General features: G+C 40.8%; 2 protein-coding genes across 4 annotated transcripts in view; both read right to left on the bottom strand.

Annotated features, from left to right (window-relative positions):
- Positions 1–4,513: 4,513 nt before the first annotated feature.
- SMIM9 (small integral membrane protein 9) lies at positions 4,514–8,472 on the bottom strand (the record flags this gene model as incomplete). The annotated part of the gene is made up of 3 exons (XM_079728160.1): positions 4,514–4,541; positions 7,309–7,438; positions 8,289–8,472. The coding sequence occupies 3 exons, from the start codon at positions 8,470–8,472 to the stop codon at positions 4,514–4,516; spliced, it is 342 nt and encodes a 113-aa protein (XP_079584286.1).
- Positions 8,473–12,434: 3,962 nt separating this feature from the next.
- Positions 12,435–19,561, bottom strand: part of F8 (coagulation factor VIII) — a gene marked incomplete at both ends in the record, with an annotated part of 114,201 nt that continues 107,074 nt past the window's right edge. For all 3 annotated transcript variants that reach the window (XM_079726863.1, XM_079726862.1, XM_079726861.1), the window contains one exon: positions 12,435–12,590. In XM_079726863.1, coding sequence (XP_079582989.1) covers positions 12,435–12,590 — 156 coding nt within the window. The remainder of the gene's footprint in view (positions 12,591–19,561) is intronic.

Below are 19,561 nucleotides of genomic sequence, written 5' to 3' on the forward strand. Positions count from 1 at the left end.
AGAGAGAGAGAGGAGAGAGAGGAGAGAGCGATACTGAAATTAAGACAGTGCGATACCGGTGCAGGGATAGATTAATGGAGCAATGAGATAGATTAGAAAATGCAGAAACGCACCCAGTCACGTGTATAACTGTGTATACGATACAGGTGCCATGTTAGGTAAGTAAAGAGGGACTTTTCATTAAACAAAGCTGGAAAATGGTTATTTATATTGAAAGAGATGAAGCCGGAACCCTCCTCCATGCTATATGCAGAAAAAAAGTCTATTCCAGATGGATTAAGGACTTCTGTGTCAAAAACACAACTTTAAAGCTCTTGACAGAAAACACCAGCGAAGAACTTTTAGACTTTGGGATAGAGAAAGATTTCTTAAACAATGCAGACAAATCATTGACTATAAAACAATATTGATCAGTCTGACTTTAGCATTAGGAACTTTTACACATCAAAAGACAAACTAAAAAGCAAAAATGACCAGTTGTGCTTTTGCAGAAAATATTTTCAATACACACAACTGACGAAGAATTCCTATTATGAATATATAAGGTCTACAAATTAATAAGGAAAACACAAACAATCCTTCAGATAAATGAGTAAAAAACACGAATAAACATTTCACAGATGGAGAAACCCACGTGAACAATAAACATATGAACAGATGTTCAACCTCATTAGTGATCAGACCACAATGAAATGCCACTGCACCTCCATTCAATTATCAAAAATTAAAATGTCTAACAATATCAAGTGTTGGAGAAGATATGAATCCATATGAGTTCTTGAATATTGCTGCTGGGAGTACTGCTGTTGGCAGTACTATTTAGGAGAACAGTTTTGCATTATCTCTTAAAACTGAATACTACGTTCTGAGCCAGCACTGGGATAGGTTTTGTGAAACTTGATAATCTAATTTTAAAGTATGTGTGAACTTGTAAAGAACAAGAGTTGCCAAAGCACTCTAGAAGAACAATGTGGGGGAACTGCCTTCTAGATTGCAAGACTTATAACGAAGCTATGTTAATTAGGAGAGCATGGTATGGGCACAGAAATAGACAAATAGACCGTTGGAACAGAAGAGAGAGGAGAAATGGTGACATGACAAGAGGCAGAGCAGTAGGGAAAGGACACGCTTGCAGTAAGGGCGACTGGGGATCCATAGGATCAAAACAGAAACCGAGACTGGTTACAGATGAAGGCAAACATGCTATCTAAACCATTGCAGTTGGAGGACTTCAGAGGGAGTGAGTCCTCGAGCAAAATGTAGTTAAAAGTTTTTGTCGAGGCAAAGCTCAGGGTGGAAAAGTACTGGGAGGGCAAGTCGGCTGACTCAGAGGATGCATGGTCATACAGCTGGTCTTTTTTTCAACATTCCCATGCCTTTTTCTGGTCGGCTGGTTCCAGTTCAGGGTGCTCAGTGCTCACAATCAGGATTTGCTCCTTGGAATTTATTGCAGCTATCTGCTTTTCTCAATTCCTAGAACTGCCTTGAGGCACACAAATTCAGTTCAAAGTTCATGACTGGAAAAATATAGCTTCTCACAACATTTTTAAAAAATGAAATTAGACTTTACCTCACACCATACAAAATTTCATTCCGAGTAGCTGAAGGACTTAAAGGTGAAAGGCAAAACTATAAAACTTTTAGAAGACAATATAGGAGACATCCTTTATGACTTTGGGGTAGAAAAGCACTTATGCAGAGGAAATGATTGCCAAATCGCACTACATTAAAATAAGCACTTATGCTGATCAAAATACATCATATCGAGAATGAAAATACAATCCTCAAACTGAGGGAAGATATTTTCCACAGCTATAGCCTACAATATTAGTATACAGATTATAGAAAGAATTCCTACTGATCAATAAGGAATAAATGAAATTAAAATTAGAAAAATGGGCAAAATTCATAGAAGAGAAAGACAAATGTCTTATAAACACATGAAAAGGTCTTCCATCTCATCAGTTATTGGGGAAATGCAAAGTAAGAAAACAATAAGATACCATTACTTATCCGCCAGATTGGCAAAAAATTAAAAGACTGGTGATGTTGCATCTTCTCAAGGATGCAGATATATTTAATAATTGGTGCTTTTGACTCAGAAACTCAGTCACAGTGTGATAGTCTTCAGAGGAACTCTTGCACATGCAGTAATATTTAGAATAAAAAAGACAGAAACAGGCTTCCCTGGTGGCGCAGTGGTTGAAGAGTCTGCCTGCCAATGCAGGGGACACGGGTTCGTGCCCCGGTCAGGGAAGATCCCACATGCCGCGGAGCGGCTGGGCCCGTGAGCCATGGCCGCTGAGCCTGCGCGTCCGGAGCCTGTGCTCCGCAACGGGAGAGGCCACAACAGTGAGAGGCCCGCATACCGCAAAAAAAAAAAAAAAAAAAGACAGAAACAATACAGATGTCCATCTACAGTCGATGGTGTAAATGACTAGAGGTCTTTTCATACAGTTGGGTGGAAATGGGCTACAGGCATTGACGTGGATGAATCTCAAAACGGAAAAGAAGAAAATCACAGGAGAATGCATGCCTATGATTTAGTTTTTATAGTTTAAGAAGAGGCAGGGCTCTGGCGTGAGGAGACAGGATGGGGATTACAGACCCAAAGCAGCCAAAAATGAATAAATAAATACATTTATAAAAAGAAAAAGAAGCTTAAAAATTCTGGGGCACCAAGCCCAGGGGTACTTCAGGAATTTTTAAAATACAAGCAAAATTAAATAATATATTGCCAAACATAACTGGCAAAAATATAAAGAAAACCAAGGAAACAACACAATGTTCAAGAGAGGCGGAACCTGGAAACTCATACAAGCGCTACGTGGACCAGCGTAAGGCTTTAACATGCTCACAGCCTGTGACCCAACAACTGCACGTCAGCAGTTTGCCTTAAGGAACAAGCTGGGCAAGATATAAAGACTATAAAGCTGTGTGTAAGGATGCAGCTCTTCTTTTCTTTATTACTTAGACTTCCCTCCCCAGCTCCCATGTGCTGAGTGGGGGGGGGATTTAAGTAAACATCCAATCTGATTTAAAGGTTAGTGCAAGCTGATAAGTTAAACTGTCACTTCAAGTTTGATCAGAGTATGGTCTCCTCCTGCTGTGTGGAGTGTGGGACAAAGGGTGTGTGGCTGGATCTCACCTCCATATCAATGAGAACATCCATTCGTTCTTTCTTTCTCTTCACATTTTTCAAGCAGTGGATTCTTAACCCCATCCGTGCACGTGCTTAGGCCCAAAGTCTGGGAGGCATCCTCAAAGCCTCCCTCTTTCCCACACCCTCTGTCTGGATTCTGACTCTTCCTGCAACTCCGCTGATTCCCACCCTGGTCCCAACGAAACTCTCTCACCTGAATTTCGGTAAACCTCCCGGCTGGTCTCCCTGCTTCTGACCTTCTCAACGTGGTCAGAATGACCACGAATGACCTGAGATGATCCTTTAAAAACACCCATCAAATGACGTCCCTTCTCTGCTCCCTGCTTTCTGTTGGCTCCCAGTAGAGCCAAGATGCTTTCTGAGGCCCACCAGGTCTTACTCTCATCCCAGCCCCTGGCCCAAGCCTCCACCAGAGCCAGGCTTGGTGTTTGTTTTGTTACCTGCCCAGAACAGGAGGTGTTCAATAGTGCCCACGGAGTGAATGATTTCCAACTCAGAACAGCAAAGGGGAAAGCAAATTAATAATGTGTAAAACTATCACCTGCATTACATTTGTAATAGTGAACAAGTACAAACACCCTAAATTATTATTATATGGGGGGTGGTTAAACGACTTCTGTTGAATCCAGTGCAAGGAATACTATGCAACACTTCCTGATATGGAAAGATAGCCACGATATGTCATACAGTGAAGGAAATATGTTTAAATTTGTTTAATTCAGCATCTCTCCAACTTAATTGGCCACAAAGCCCTATTGTGTCATAACGTTTTTTTTTTGTTGTTGTTTTTTTCTGTATGCGGGCCTCTCACTGTTGTGGCCTCTCCCGTTGTGGAGCACAGGCTCCGGACACACAGGCTCAGCGGCCATGGCTCACGGGCCCAGCCGCTCCGTGGCATGTGGGATCCTCCCGGACCGGGGCACGAACCCACATCCCCTGCTTCGGCAGGCAGACTGCCAACCACTGCGCCACCAGGGAAGCCCTGTCATAATGTTTATTAAAACAGAACTATTGTTTTGGAGAACAAATTTTAGGAAACTGGTAGTATAAGCATAGAAAAAAGTTTGAAAGGAGATACACCAAGATGTAAACAATGTTTATTTTTGGGTGCTAGAATGATGGGTACTTTTTCTTCTTTCTATATTTTATGAATTTTTTTGCAATAAGTATGTATTATTTTATAATTAAAACAGTAATAAGTCTACTATCACTTTTTCAATTGCATGTTTTAAAGGAGAAAATAAAAGCAAAGGTAGTTTAAGATGGAAGACAATTTAATTTTACCTGATACATACTTCCTCAATGCACACAAATAGCACACTCTGCACTCTCTTGGAATCTTCTAGTACTTCATTGGACTGGTTCACCTATGAGGATACTGGGAGAGGAAGAGAAAATGACTGCTGAACTGAGTTTAAATTCCAGTACACTGTCTTGGTCTGCACAGAGCTACTTTGTAGTTACATCACCTTTTCCAAGATAGGATTTTGGACAGCTTCTTTTCTTATCATGAACCAAGTAATTTCATATTGCAAAAATGCTTTCATGACTTGAGAAAGTAAGAGTAAGAGTGTGGTATTGGAGTGTGATCAGATAGTTTTTCTTCTTTTGTTTTTAAAATTTCTCTTAAAAAACTTACTAATTAAACAATACGTTTTGTTGCGGAAGGATTGGAAAGTGCAGACAGACAAACATAAACATGAAACTACATAACAGCAACAATCATGATAATTAAAGTCACCTATTCACTATCACAGGGAGATGACCAATGTCTAAATCTTTCGTTAGGTCCTTAAAAGTTTTTTTCCCTGTACGTATAGTTTTTCACAACAAATTGGGTGAAATTGTATATCCTCTGTTATAATCTGCTTTTCTCCACTCAACAATATTTCATGAATCTGATTCCATGTAATTACCCTTCTACAGCAACGTTTTGGTGACTGTATAGTACTCATTGTATGAATGTTCACGGCTTTCTTTAACCAGCCAAGAATCATTTAAGTTGGTTCTATTTTTTCACTAGTATCAACCGTACTAAAAATTCGTTAGATTGAATACGTGTGTTTTTGCGTACTTGCCGGGGCCCTGAGAGGTTAGCCAGGCTTCCATGCTGATTTCCTCAGGTAGCAAGCAGCTAGCCTAAGCCTTCTTTACAGCCACCGCTAATGGTTATAGAGGGTGAATAAAGAGGCACAGAGAAACTGTTTGCAATCCTGACTGTGAAATGTATGCATAAAAAATCAAGTATTATTTGGCGTCTAGTATGTGCCCAGTCCCAAGTGCCAATTTTTCCTGGGACTTGATGCACCCCGTATGACTAGAGACTCAAACCTTCCTTTAATTTTGCAATATTTTAAAAAATTATGCCTTGAAGTGTTTTCTTCTGTTGAATTATTTTGGTTGTTTTCTACCAAAAAATTAATTATGTCTCCTGCATCTATCATTTTTTTCTCTAATCTTACTTTCACTAAGGTCTTTGTTTATCTCTCTTTAATAGTGCCAGCTTTTTGGATCCTTTTATATTTTGTCATCCATGTCTTCTTTTGTTTTGCTCTTACTGTCCTTGCTTGTTCCCAGCAAGGGTTTACTGGTTTTTCTCCCCAGGCTGAGCCATTTACTTCAAAGAAGGAAATATTTCTCTCGGCATGTTGCCTGCCTGTCTTCACAGAAGTCCCTCTGTGTGTGCGTGTTTCAGCAAAGCCTCAGATGTTTCTGATGCAGCCGGCCTGCTGGCCAGAGTTTGAGCAACAGTGATTTAAAAGATAGCGCATCAAATGTATGTTGACTTGAGTCCTGGCTTCTTTAGTTGTGAAATGCAGTCTTCCTCTGTGATTGGGAAGAAGGAACAGGGTTGGTGAACACAGAGCCTGTACTTCCTGCGGCGGGGGAGGGACAACTCTGAAGGGGGTCACCCGAGGCCTTGCTGGGCTTGCAAGGCGGTTCAGCTTCTCCCTTCCTGCCCCTGATAATACCCTGCACACCACACTTGCGCCACACAGTCTGCTTCCAGAGTATCTGATTCTCTCAAGTCTGGGTGTGGCTCTTCTTGGTTAAGAGAGCTTTGAACCGACATAGACCATGTGCCCCTGATCTACAGCTTCCACCCCCCACTCCTGCCCCATACAGTGATGGTGCAGGAAGAGGGCAACCGCCCTAAACCCTCCCCTTTGAAAAGAGGAAGACCGGGAGGCCTACAGCAGTCCCTGCTCTGTAGTCATTCTGGAATCCTGCTAGTCAGACATTGATCAGGCCCAGCTCTTCCTCCTATAAGGGGGAGCTCCCTGGCCTGTGGCCCATCCTCCAGGACGCTCCCCCGGTCCACTATTCTCTGTGGCTATGCCTGAAGTAAGTGTCCTTCTCATGGCCGATCCGAGGTCCGAATACTGCTGTATGGCTCAAACAATGAATAGCTCATTTAGTTCTGTTTGGCTCCTGTCAGTTCTAGGTGCCAGGAACCATATCCAAGTTTGTTTCCTAGACATGGTTCTTGATCTGTGGTCGTTTTGAGGTTATCAGGAGCCTTAGGTGGGGATGCCACACCCTTCACCTGATCTTTGACCTCAGCCACTTTATTAGATTACGCAGTTTGAACAGCCCTGAGCCACCGGGTTGTAATTATTCAGTTGTCTTATTTCTCTGTCTCTAGTAATCAGGACAGAGACAGGCAAGTGGTCATGTCTTAGTAAATACTGATTGAATTAATGAAATTCAGGCTTTTCTAGCTAAGCTTAAGTATTTTGTTAGCTATTTCAGGAATCTCTTTGGCTTCATATGGTTTAATAATAAATATTTTGGCAAATTTTCAGGCAGTTGAAAAGTTAATCATATGTTTTCCATGTATAGTTCCTAAACTAAAGGGAAGGGTAATTAGGAGTTAATGAAGTTAGTATAAGAAAAAAAAGATCAGTTGCAAACACTGGTCTTTAAACGTTACGTGTCAGTGGTTGGAAACATAGGGAGTAGTTGGAGAAAAAGAGAGAACATGCAGGAGACTTTTTCAAAGGGGGACACACGGACTTTCAGAGTGGTGTTCCCACAGTCACCTTCCTCAAAACTTTCCCTTAGTTAAAGATGCGCAGGCTGCTGTGGAACTTGGCCGCTCCTGCCTCTCCCTCGGTTCCCCCCTCCTCCCCCCAGTAGCTTACGTGAGGCAACAGAGGGTCCCCATGATTGCTGAAATGATCAGAAAAGCAAAAATGGCAGCTGTAGGGATGGAGCTCCTGATGAGATCCCACAGGTAATCACTGAAGTTGCTCAGCCAGGACCTGGAAGTTTCTGCAGGAAGAGCATAGACAGTCCCTGAAGAGAGCCCGAGTAAGTGATGAAGCTGGGATCTGAAACCTGGTTCAAGTTCAAATAGTTGTCCCAGATCTCAGGTTCTTATAGTTGCCCAGGGCCCATATTCCTAACAACTTTGCTGTGCTAAGAGATTAAAGGAATACACTTTTGGGGAAAAAAAGGTATCCTCAGATGGATATCATCTTTTCCTCCTTGTATGTGAAATAGGAGCAACAATCTCTGCCCCAGATCGCTTAAAGGTTGTTAGGAGGTCTCTGTGAATCAATGGGGTACACTGGGAGCGAGGAGCACGGCTTAACCATGCTGTTGCCTAGAGGGTGTTCGGGAGGCTGAGGGCCCTGAGTGTCCCGTGAGGAGAAAGGAGGTGGCCGCCTGCCCCAGTGGCACAAGAGGACGAGGAGGCCGGGGCGGCTGGCAGAGGATGTTCAGGGTCTGCTGGTCAGGGGAAGAGGTAGGGCAAACACAAGTGTCTGTGGCGTGAAGTCAGGAGGGGTCACCACTCACAACGATACCCTTTCTAGAGATGCGAAGGAACTCAGCACCACGCTGGGCTTGGGGAGCACCTAAGCCATGGGTCAGTGGCTCATCAGCTTTAGCTTAAATTTCGCTTCCTTTCTGAAGTCCTTCTTGACCCCTCCCCCAAACAACTTTAATTATCCCTTTGTCCTCAGGGAGTATTTGTCATATTTCACGGAAGGTTGACACCTATGGCTTTGGCTTAGTGGGTTCATGTTTGTTGAACCAAACCAGAAATACTTTGCTTTCCTGCGAACATTATTTTTAAATACAGAATCGCTCTTTCCTGACTTGAGACAGGAATCTTAACGTCCTATGGAGACAGGAACGTTCATCGTAACATCAGACACACGCCTTGAGCATGGTTCCAGTCCATCCTGGTCTTGTATTCCGAAGGCAGATAAAGGTTCCAGAGACAAAGTGACAGTTTCCAACAAGAGGCAAGTCAGAGAGCACAGCAGAAATCCAATGCTCAGCAGCTTCGGGGCTTCCATGGGCTCTCCCAAGGGCCTGCACCGAGGGGAGATGGCTTTTTCCTTGGCTCGTCCCAAGGCAGCTCTGTCTGAAAAGTCAGAAAATGGTGGTTTAGATTTTATTGCAAAACTAAAGCTATTATGAACACAAGAAAAATTCACTTACTGACACTGTTGAATCCTGAACACAGTCCGTTTCCAAAGCAAAAACCATCCCGCCTTCAAGAAACAAAACAACACAAGACAAATTGACTGTGCTCCATCGGGTCAGCTACCTGACATCCCCTCCTAAACCACATCCCCCTTTGGGCTTTTCCAGCTCAATTAGTGGAAACTCTTTAAGTTGTTCAGGCCAAGCCCTGTGGTGTCATCTTTGACTCCACTTTTTCAGTCCCACATCCTTTTCGTTTTGTTTTGTTTTGAGTTGGGTTTATTACTGAATCAGCAAATAAGCAGTATAAATGGTTAACCAGGTATGAATTTCAGTGGATAAGGGGGCACAGTCCATCATGGGGGTGGCAGGGGCCCAGAAGTTTTGCAGTCACAGGAGTTCGTAGCTTCCTGCTTGCTGCCACTGAACAGCCAAAGAGATCTCACTTTGTTGTAAGTCAGGTAGTGTCCTACTGACTTCCCTGACCTCATGTCCTATTATCTACTCTTGATCACTCCACCTCAGCCTCATTTCCTCTGGAACAAGCCACACGTGTTCCTCTCTCTTTTGTTCACATAGGCTGTTCAGGTGCTCAATAAATATTTTTTGAGTGAATGAATGTGTGGTGAATTTGGGCAGATATTGTTCATTGCCTGTCATCACCACCCCCTCTTCACTTATTACATGCAACCAGAGAGGCTAGAAAAGCGGAATCCGCCTTCTCCCAGCCAGCCTTGCTGCTAGCAATGGCTGTGGGACATAGTTTTAGACACTGAAGCATAATGGAGTTCTGATGGGTGGCTTCCAGGAAGACTTTCTGCTGTCTTGATAAAAGAAATGGTGCTACCATTTTCCCTTTGTGCTGCCTTGAACATTCTTTAAGTGTTACCTGGGGTTGGAGGAGCCATCCTGTGACCATCAGGCAATGGACACAAGGAAAAGGCCAAGAAAATGACATCTATTCTGGCTCTGAAAATTTTAAGCCACTAAACCAACACCTCTATCTGCCCACCTCTCAACTACTAGGTCTGAGAAAAATAAACTCCTATTTGAGCTTTCTATTACTTAAGACATTTAAAACTGACACTCTCATCCACTGTTGAGACCTGTGTCAGGTAAGGTGGCAAAGAAGCCAGTGAATCAGGCCTCTGTCTTCAGAAGAAGCTGGCCAGAGTCTTCCTTTAAGGTTTCTGAAGTTCCAGTTAGAATTCTACTCCTCATTATATCATCTACTGCATTTGACCCGCCCCCAGTCTCCCTCTATTTGACAGCTAAGCATACAGACGTTTTCTTCTGTCTATGCATAAACATTTATGTTGATGCTGAAACGCATCCTCATGGTAGCCATATCCTCTTGGGCTTGAAGATTTCTAAGATATTTTGTTTGCCACATGGTATCTACTGCACCTTCAAATAGTGTATGTATGGGATTTTAATAGATGATAAAGGTGGCATTTCATTTCAGTGGGGAAAAAGAGATGGTTTAATGTGATGACTGGCTATTCATTCGGATGCACTGACTGAAGTGAGAGCCATACACACAAAAATAAATTCTAGATGGATAAAGGACTAAACAAAACCCCAAAGCCATAGGTGAAAATAATGATAAATTTATTGCATAAAAATGTAAAGCTTTCATACAGCAAAACATTGTAAAGAAAGATAAAAGATTAATGACAAATTAGGTGAAAAATTCCACAACATATATGACAGATAATAGGTTAATGTCCTTAACATACAAAGAACTCTTACAAATCAATTTTTTAAAAAGGATGATCAGCTCCATAGAAGAACTGGCATAAATGAATCAGTCAGAAAAGCAATGGATAAATAAATTGTGATATATATTATATAATGGATCACTCTACTGCAATTAAAGTGAGCCACTAGGAAATATATGCAATAAGGGTTGTTTCCAGTTTGGAAGTGTTATGGGTAGTGCTGCCCTGTCTCTTGGTCCACATGGTAGTTCTGGGTCTAGGTCATTACCCAACAGAATTGCCACAGGCTATCTTTACGCTCAACTTTTGTAGATAATGCCAGATTGTTTTCCAAAATAATTATACCACTTCGAGTTTATTTTTGTATATGGTATGAGGAAATGTTCTAATTTCATTCTTTTACATGTAACTGTCCAGTTTTCCCAGCACCACTTATTGAAGAGACTGTCTTTTCTTCATTGTATATTCTTGTCTCCTTTGTCGTAGATTAATTGACCATAGGTGTGTGGGTTTATTTCTGGGCTCTGTATCCTGTTCCATTGGTTTATGTGTCTGTTTTTGTCTGTATTTGAGCCATTACCATACTGTTTTGATGACTGTAGCTTTGTAATACAGTCTGAAGTCAGGGAGCATGATTCCTCTAGTTCTTGTTTCTCAAGATGTTTTGGCTGTTCAGGATCTTTTGTATTTCCATATAAATTTTAGAATTGTTTGTTCTGGTTCTGGAAAAATGCCATTGGTATTTTGATAAAGATTGCATTAAATCTGTAGATTGCCTTGGGTAGCATTTTCATTTTAACAATATTAATTTTTCCAATCCATGAACACAGTATATTTGTCCATCTGTGTCATCTTCATCAGGGTCTTGTAGGTTTCTGAGTACAGGTCCCCCATTAGCCAAATCAGCTGGAGTATGATTGCAAACACTGAACTCATAAAAGGGATCCCAGGAGATCTGGGCGATGCAAGTACAGCATTTCTCACATTAGGTTCACTACATTCTGCTGCAGCCTCTCCTGGATTCTGGTTGGTCACAAGCTCTAGAAAACTTATAAAAGGGGGGTTTGTGGGATGGGCCAGAGCCCAGACTACTGCCTTTACTCCTTCTAGTGCTAATGGATGTCAAGGTTAATAATCTCTCTCTCTGCTACTGGATCAAGGCTCCATTTCTAATTTTTTAAATTTTAGCTTCACCTCATAAATTATAAAATTTCATTGTTCACATTTTTATTTCCAGTATAAAAGCACAACTCTCAAAGGCATTTGTTTTCACACATCAATGTTTTGTTTAACTGGTTATTGAGGAAACCAGTGGGAAGACAAAAGAGCTGGTTCCAAGAGCATTTGAAAAATAAAGATGTATGTGGTCAATGGGAAAAGAATGCCAAAACAAGATGATTAAGTTAGACATAAAAGTGGTTAACCTTTTACAGGGAGTCAAACCATATCACCTTATTGATTTCTGTAAATTAACCTCTAACCTTAATGGACTTTTACAGGACAGTAAACAATTCCCAACCTTATCTGTCAGGGATGGGGCGAGGTGGGGGTTCCTCTTGGGCAGTTAGGGTACAGAATTTCCTGGTACATTTTGTTGTGTCATTTCAGCAGGAAATTAGCTGAGGAGGGAGTAAAATGAGTGCATGATTAGAATTACAATGTTGTATCTCCTATCCCAGAGAGCCATGGATTTTCCTCATTTTTCTGTGGAAATATTAAAAATATGTCCTTTAGAAGCCTAGTATGATCATGACCTTTCTTGGTCACCACAGAGGAGGAAGTGGTGGCCGTGTCCGGAGGAGAATGCTTTCCAGCTGAGTTTCCTCATTGCTTTTTGCCTGATTACCTTGGAAGAAAGGACCAACCTGGGAGCGGCCGCAGCAAATGTGCAAGAGGTAAATTGAATGCAGCAGCCCCAGAGAACGCAGGACACATGACGATTGATTTGAGAGGCTTCAGGGCATATCTGCCGGGACTGAGGAGTTGAAATACATAGAAAAATGATGGCACCGTGGGTAGCGTGGGGCAGGAAGTGACCCAGAGGGCGGGCTCAGAGGGATGCTGGACCTGTATCAAGAAAGGGCCCAGTGCCAGGAAGGAAGGACCGGGCCTCAGTACTGCTGCTGCGCCTCACAGCCCAGAAGCTCCAGCCTCAGGGCGATGTGGTGCGCCCAGCTCTGCGGGTGAATTCGAAGGAAGCGGGTAAACAGCGGGGGGTCTAGAGCATTCACCACGGGTGTGAAGGAGTCTTGATTTCCCCGAAAAATCTGAAAGAGGAGAGAGAGCATTTGTTGGTTGACAGGAAAAGAGTTATAATGTTTACACACACACACCCCAAGAGGCTCCCCAAGTCCATTGGCCTCCTGCTTGGTCTGTAACTCTCCCTAAGCTCCGCCCCCTCATGGGCACCCACCCCAATGCCCATCGCCCAGCACCCACGCTTTTTTTCACTTCCAGTTGAGGGATCCACGCTTCCGGTAGTCCAGGATTGAACCCTGGGAGGTGACTGGATGACTCGGTCCCCTGCCTCTGTACCTGGGAAAGTGGTTGTGACATCTAGAACTAAGAGCACCCTTGCTAACCTCCTGTGGAGGCCGTGCTTCCAGCTATGGCTTCCCTCTGGAATCTTCTCACCCACTTTCCCAACTAATTCAAGGAAGTTGTAAACATCATGATATTTTACTCCCAAATACTTCAACCTGCCAAGCCTTTGGGTCTCAGTTTAAATGTTATCTCTGAAACAGGACTCTTGTTGACTCTAAAGCTCCTCTTGTTCATTTCCTTTACACCATTCAGAATCTTCTCATTTATCTGTTTACCTGCTTATTGACCATTTCCTTTGTTTTCACCACCAAATGTCGGTTCCATGACAGCAGAGACCTTGGTCACTGACCTTCCACACGTACAATATATATAGTATATACATAGCAAATATACTATAAACATTTGTTAAAGTTTGTGTGTTTGATAAAACTTTCGGGAAACAAAAGAGATTCTTGGATAGATATTAGTGGCATACTTTGGAGGCTTGTACATCTTCTGTTAGACTTATTCCTTGATCTTTTCCCTCAAGAAACTGAAAGAATAATACAAGGAACACTTAAATCTCCTTTAATCTACAACAGACTCCTAGTCTCTGGTCTTTTTTTGTCCTTCATGGTGTTGACATTTTAGAAAGTCTAGGACCATTGTGTTGTAGAATGTCACACATTCTAAATTTGTGTGACTGTTTTCTTATTATTAGATTTCAGTTCAGCATCGTTAGTGAGAATATTAACTAGGTGATGTGTCTTTCCCACCATATCACATCAGAGGACACATGATGCTGATTCCTCCAGAGTTTGACCCTTAGTTAAGGTGATGTCCACCAGATCTCTCTTTTATAAAGGTAACAACTTCCCTTACCTAACAATCTGTGGGGTTAGACTTTGAGACTGTGTAAATATTCTGTTCTACATTAAGCTTTCATCCAATGGTTTTAGTATCTACTGAAGTTCCTTACAAGTATTATATACTGTATTGATGGTTGGTTTCTTAATTTTGTCATGTCTTCTACATTTATTAGCTGGAATTATTCTGTGGAGAAGAATGTCTCCTCTCCCTTTATATTTTGATGATGATAATGGACTCCAAGATGTTCCAATAACACCTGGCAGTTTCCTGGCTCTGGTCTTGGAATCTCTAAGGATCCCAGGTTCCTTTTACTAGGAAATGGTATTTGGAAACCAAGACTGTTCTGGGTTGGCTTAGGCTCTGCTCCAGGCCAAGGCTCATGTACACCATGTCTTCTCAGCTTGGACATTTTTATCTCATGGAAGAGAGCAGAAGCACCAGAGACTGAGCCAAACACAGGATCACATTGAAAGCTTCTGTTGGAAAGTGGTTTATATCATGTCTACTTACACTGCATTGGTGGACATGAGTGAAGCCCAAAGTCAATGGAGTTTTCAAAAAAGGAGGAAGTGAAAATCAAGAATAATACCTTTGTGACTTCCCTGGTGGCACAGTGGTTAAGACTCCACCTGCCAATGCAGGGGACATGGGTTCGATCTCTGGTCCGGGAAGATTCCACATGCCGCGGAGCAACTAAGCCCATGTGCCACAACTACTGAGCCTGCGCTCTAGAGCCCGCGAGCCACAACTACTGAGCCCATGTGCCTAGAGCCCGTGCTCCACAACAAGAGAAGCCACCGCAATGAGAAGCCCATGCACTGCAATGAAGAGTAGCCCCCGCTCGCCACAACTAGAGAAAGCCCGGGTGCAGCAACAAAGACCCAACGCAGCCAAAAATAAATAAGTAAATAAATAAATTAAAAAAAATAAAAGAATAATACCTTTTACCTCATCTGCTATGTTCAGTTCATTCATCACAGCAATGAGGTGATTCTACAATATGTAGTCAGAGATAAGAGGTTTGGGTGGCTTGTTAGGTTTCTTAGTCCACAAGCACCCTCTACTGTTGATAAAGAGAAGTGCAATTTCTGTAACAGATGGGATAGGAAGATATGTCTTGTGATTTTGTGACTCATTTTTGCTTTTCCAGAGCACTTAATTTCCACCACTGAAACTTATGGTATTCTTTGTCTTCTAGTTATTCTGTGAGTTATGGGTGGTTTTATTTGCAATTTTAAAATATATCTACAGAGAGATAGTTAGACAGATGGTTTTTGAAGGCTGTATGGAGAGATTTAGGCAGCTGCCATTATTTGATGAGAATGTACAACTCAGTATTTGGAATTTTAAAATGCTATTTTAAATTATTTTTCTATTTGTCTCTGGCATGTAGAAATACAATAAAATTTTCTATTGATTTTGTTTTCAGCAAGCTTGCAAACTTATCTTAGTAATTCTAATAATTTAGATAGATAGATTCTTTTGGATTTTCTATGTATGCCATCGTATCTTCCACATATTATGAGAGATTTTTTCCCAATCCTAACACATTTTATTTCATTTTCTTACCTTACTGCATTGCTTAGGACCTCCAATACAGTTTTTTTTTTTTTTTTTTTTTTTTTTTTGTGGTACGTGGGCCTCTCACTGTTGTGGCCTCTCCCGTTGTGGAGCACAGGCTCCGGACGCACAGGCTCAGCGGCCATGGCTCACGGGCCCAGCCGCTCCGCGGCATGTGGGATCCTCCCGGACCGGGGCACGAACCCGTATCCCCTGCATCGGCAGGCGGACGCTCAACCACTGCGCCACCAGGGAAGCCCTCCAATACAGTTTTTAATGAAAGTGGATGGGGCAGATTAAAGATGGCTATGAATTTTTTTGATACTCCTCCCATGGAGAGGTAGGTGTATTTTGACATTTTTTTTTTTTTGGCCGTGCCACGCAGCTTGCGGGATCTTAGTTTACCAGCCAGGGATTGAACCCAGGCCACTGCAGCGAAAGCGCCAAGTCCTAATCACTGGACCTCCAGAGAATTCCCTTGTTTTTTTTTTTAATTGAAGTATAGTTGATTTACAATATTGTGTTAGTTTCAGATATACAGTAAAGTGATTCAGTTATATATACATATATTTTTTCCAGATTATTTTCCATTATAGGTTATTACAAGATATTGAATATAGTTCCCTGAGCTATACAGTAAATCCTTGTTGCTTATCTATTTTATGTATTGTAGTGTATATCTGTTAATCCCAAACTCCTAATTTATCTCTCTTCCCCCCACCCTTCCCCTTTGGTAACCATAAGTTTGTTTTCTATGTCTGTGAGTCTATTTCTGTTTTGTAAATGAGTTCATTTGTATCATTTCTTTTAGATTCCACATATAAGTGATATCATATGATATTTGTCTTTCTGTGTCTGACTTACTTCACTTAGTATGATAATCTCTAGGTCCATCCATGTTGCTGCAAATGGCATTGTTTCATTCTTTTTTATGGCTGAGTACTATTGCATTGTATATATGTACCACATCATCTTTATCCATTCCTCTGTCCTTGGACACTTAGGTTGCTTCCATGTCCTGGCTATTGTAAATAGTGCTGCAGTGAACATTGGGGCGCATGTGTCTTTTGATTTGTTTTAAGTTGGGTTGGGCAATTGATTCTGTGGGCTGATAGAGTATGGCGGCAGAGGTGATGCTGTGCCAAGTTCAAGAGGACTGACAGCTTCCACCTTGGTTTCTTGGAATCTAGCTTTTATGTAAGAAGAGTGACTATCCTAAGACCACATGCTGAGAGGCCCTGAAGAGACACCAGTGGGTGAAAAGGTCAAGGAGAACCAAGATACCAGGCAGGTGAGCAAAGAAGCCATCTAGGAAGTAGATCCATCCATCCATACCCACTGACACCCCATGGATCACAGACAAACCAGCCAGACAGATCAACCTAAATTCCTGATCCACAAAATTGTGGCCAAGTTTCAGAGTAGTTTGTGATGCAGCAATAGATAAATGGTATCTTATTTTTAATCTCAAAGGAAACCTTTCTGTGTTTCACCTAAAATATTATATTTGCTGTAAAAGTTTTGTGAATATCCTTTATCAGATTGCATAGTTTCCCTACTAGTCTTAGTTTGCTAAATTTTCCCATTAAGAATAGATATTGAATTTTATGAATCTTTTTCTCAGCATTTATTGGCTGTATAATCCTGAAGTTCATTAATGTGATGGATTGCATTAATTTTCTAATGTTAAGCCAACCTTGCATTCCTAGGATAAATCTAACACATACATATTGCTAATATTTTGTTTCAGATCTATGTTCATGAGTAAAGTTGGCCTATTATTTTCTTTTCTAATAAAATTGCCCTTGTTGTGATTTGTTGTCATCACTTAAAGAGTTGGATAATGTAAATACAAGCTTTTTCCATTTTTCTGGAAGAATCTTTGTAATAATGGTGTTATTTCTCCCTTGAAAATTTGGTAGAGTATTTAATATAGCCATCTAAATCTGGAGTTTTCTTTGTAGGAAGATTTTTGAACACCAATTCAATTTTTCAAAGGTTGTAGGAGTTTCTGCACTTCCACTGCAGGGGGCCCAGGTTCCATCCCTGGTCAGGGAACTAAGATCCTGCAAGTTGCAGGGTGTGGTCAATAAAAAAAAATGGTTGTAGGAGTTTCAGGGTTTTTGATTCTTTCTTGAGTAAGTTATATTTACTAGAAATTATCCATTTTACCTAATTTTCCAAATTTACTGTCATGAGGTTAATAAATATCCTCATTTTTTTTATGTTGGCAGGATTTTACTGGGTGGTAAAATCAGTCATGCAAGTCGAAAATTTTTTTTGGCTGTGGCTGCACAGCTTGCAGGATCTTAGTTCCCCCACCAGGGATTGAACCCAGGCCCCCTGCAGTGGAAGCTCAGAGTCTTAACCACTGGACTGCCAGGGAAGTCCCTGAAAATTTTTTTTAGTTTTTGCTTGAATGCATGAAAAATATTTCACCAGATTTTCTTTCTTTGGGGGGCAGGTTTCAGATTTTTCCTTTTAGCCTCACATGGATATCATTAATTATCTTCTGATTTTCATTACTGCTTAGAAATCGCCTGTCAGCTTGTTACTCTTATTATGGTAATGTATGTGTCTTCTGGTTCCTTTTTTATTGTGGTAAAATGTACATAACATAAAACTTATCATCTTAACCATTTTAAATTGTAAAATTCAGTGGCATTTATTACATTCACCATTACCTAGTTCCAGAATATTTCTATCACTCCAAAAGGAAATCCAGTACCCATCAGGAAGCCACTCCCCGTTTACCCTTCTCTCCAATCTCTGGTAATCACTAATCTGTTTTCTGTCTCTCTATATTTGCCTATTCTGGATATTTCATAAAAATGGAATCATACAATATGTAGTCTTTCGTGTCTGACTTCTTTCACTTAGCATATTTTCAAGGTTCATCCATATTGTAGCATGCATCAGCATGTCTATGTTTTTTAATGGCTGAATAATATTCAGCTGTATGGATAGATCAGAATTTGTTTATCCACCAGTTGATGGACATTTGTGTCATTTTCACCCATTGGCTATTGTGAATAGTGCTGCTATGAGCATTTGCCTGCAAGTTTTTGTTAATTGCCTATTTTCAGTTCTTTTGGGTACATACCCAGTAGCAGAATTGCTGGGATCATATGGTAATTCTATGGTTTCTACAGTGGCTGCCAGTTTCGCATTGCCATCAGCAGTATGGGCTCCAATTTTTCTACATCCTTGCTAACACTTCTTACTTTCTGTATTAAAAAAATATATAGCCATCCTAGTAAGTGTGAAGTAATATCTCATTGTGGTTTTGATTTGCATTTTTCTAATGACTAATGATGTTGGTGTTGATGTACTTGTCGGCCATTTGTATATCTTCTTTGGAGAAATGCCTATTGAAGTCCTTTGCCTATTTTTAAATTTGGTTGTCTTTTTGTTGAGTTTAAGAATTCTTTTCATATCTATTTTTCTTCTGTTGTTTGTGATTATGGTTCACATCTAAAAAACCATTTGTAAAATCTAAGGTCATGAAGATTTACCTCTATATTTTCTTCCAAGAGTTTTAAAATTTTAGTTCTTATATTTAGGTATTTGATCTATTTTGAATTAATTTTTGTATATGGTGTGTGGTGACTTCATTCTTTTGCATATGGCTATCCAGTTTTCCCAGCGTTATTTGTTGAAGAGACTATTCTTTTCCCATTGAATGGTCTTGGCACCCTTATCGAAAATCAATTTACTATAGATGTATAGCATTATTTCTGGACTTGAATTCTATCTTTATGTCACTACCACAGTGTTTTGATTACTGTAGCTTTGTAGTAAGTTTTGAAATTGGGAAGTGTGAATCCTGTAACTGTTTTTTCAAGATTGTTTTTGCTATTTTGGGTCCCTTGCAATTACAGATGAATTATAAGATCAGCTTGGCCATTTCTGCAAAAATGGCCATTGGGATTTTGATAGGGATTGCACTGAATCTGTAGAAAGCTTTGGTTAGTAGTGCCATCTTAATAATGTGTTCCAATCCATTAACCCAGGATGTCTCTCCATTCATTTAGGACTTCTTTAATTTTTCAAGCAATGTTTTGTAGTTTTGAGAGTACAGGTCTTGTACCTCCTTGGTTAAGTTTATTCCTAAATATTTTATTCTTTTGGATGATATTGTAAATGAAATTTTTTTCTTAATTTTCTTTTCAGATTTTTCACTACTAGTGTATGGAAACACAACAGATTTTTGTGTGTTGATCATGTATCCTACAGCTTTACTGAATTCATCTACTAGTTCTAATAGTTTTTTGTGGGTTCTTTA

The sequence above is a fragment of the Hyperoodon ampullatus genome, assembly GCF_949752795.1.
Source record: "Hyperoodon ampullatus genome assembly, chromosome: X".
NCBI lineage: Eukaryota > Metazoa > Chordata > Mammalia > Artiodactyla > Ziphiidae > Hyperoodon > Hyperoodon ampullatus.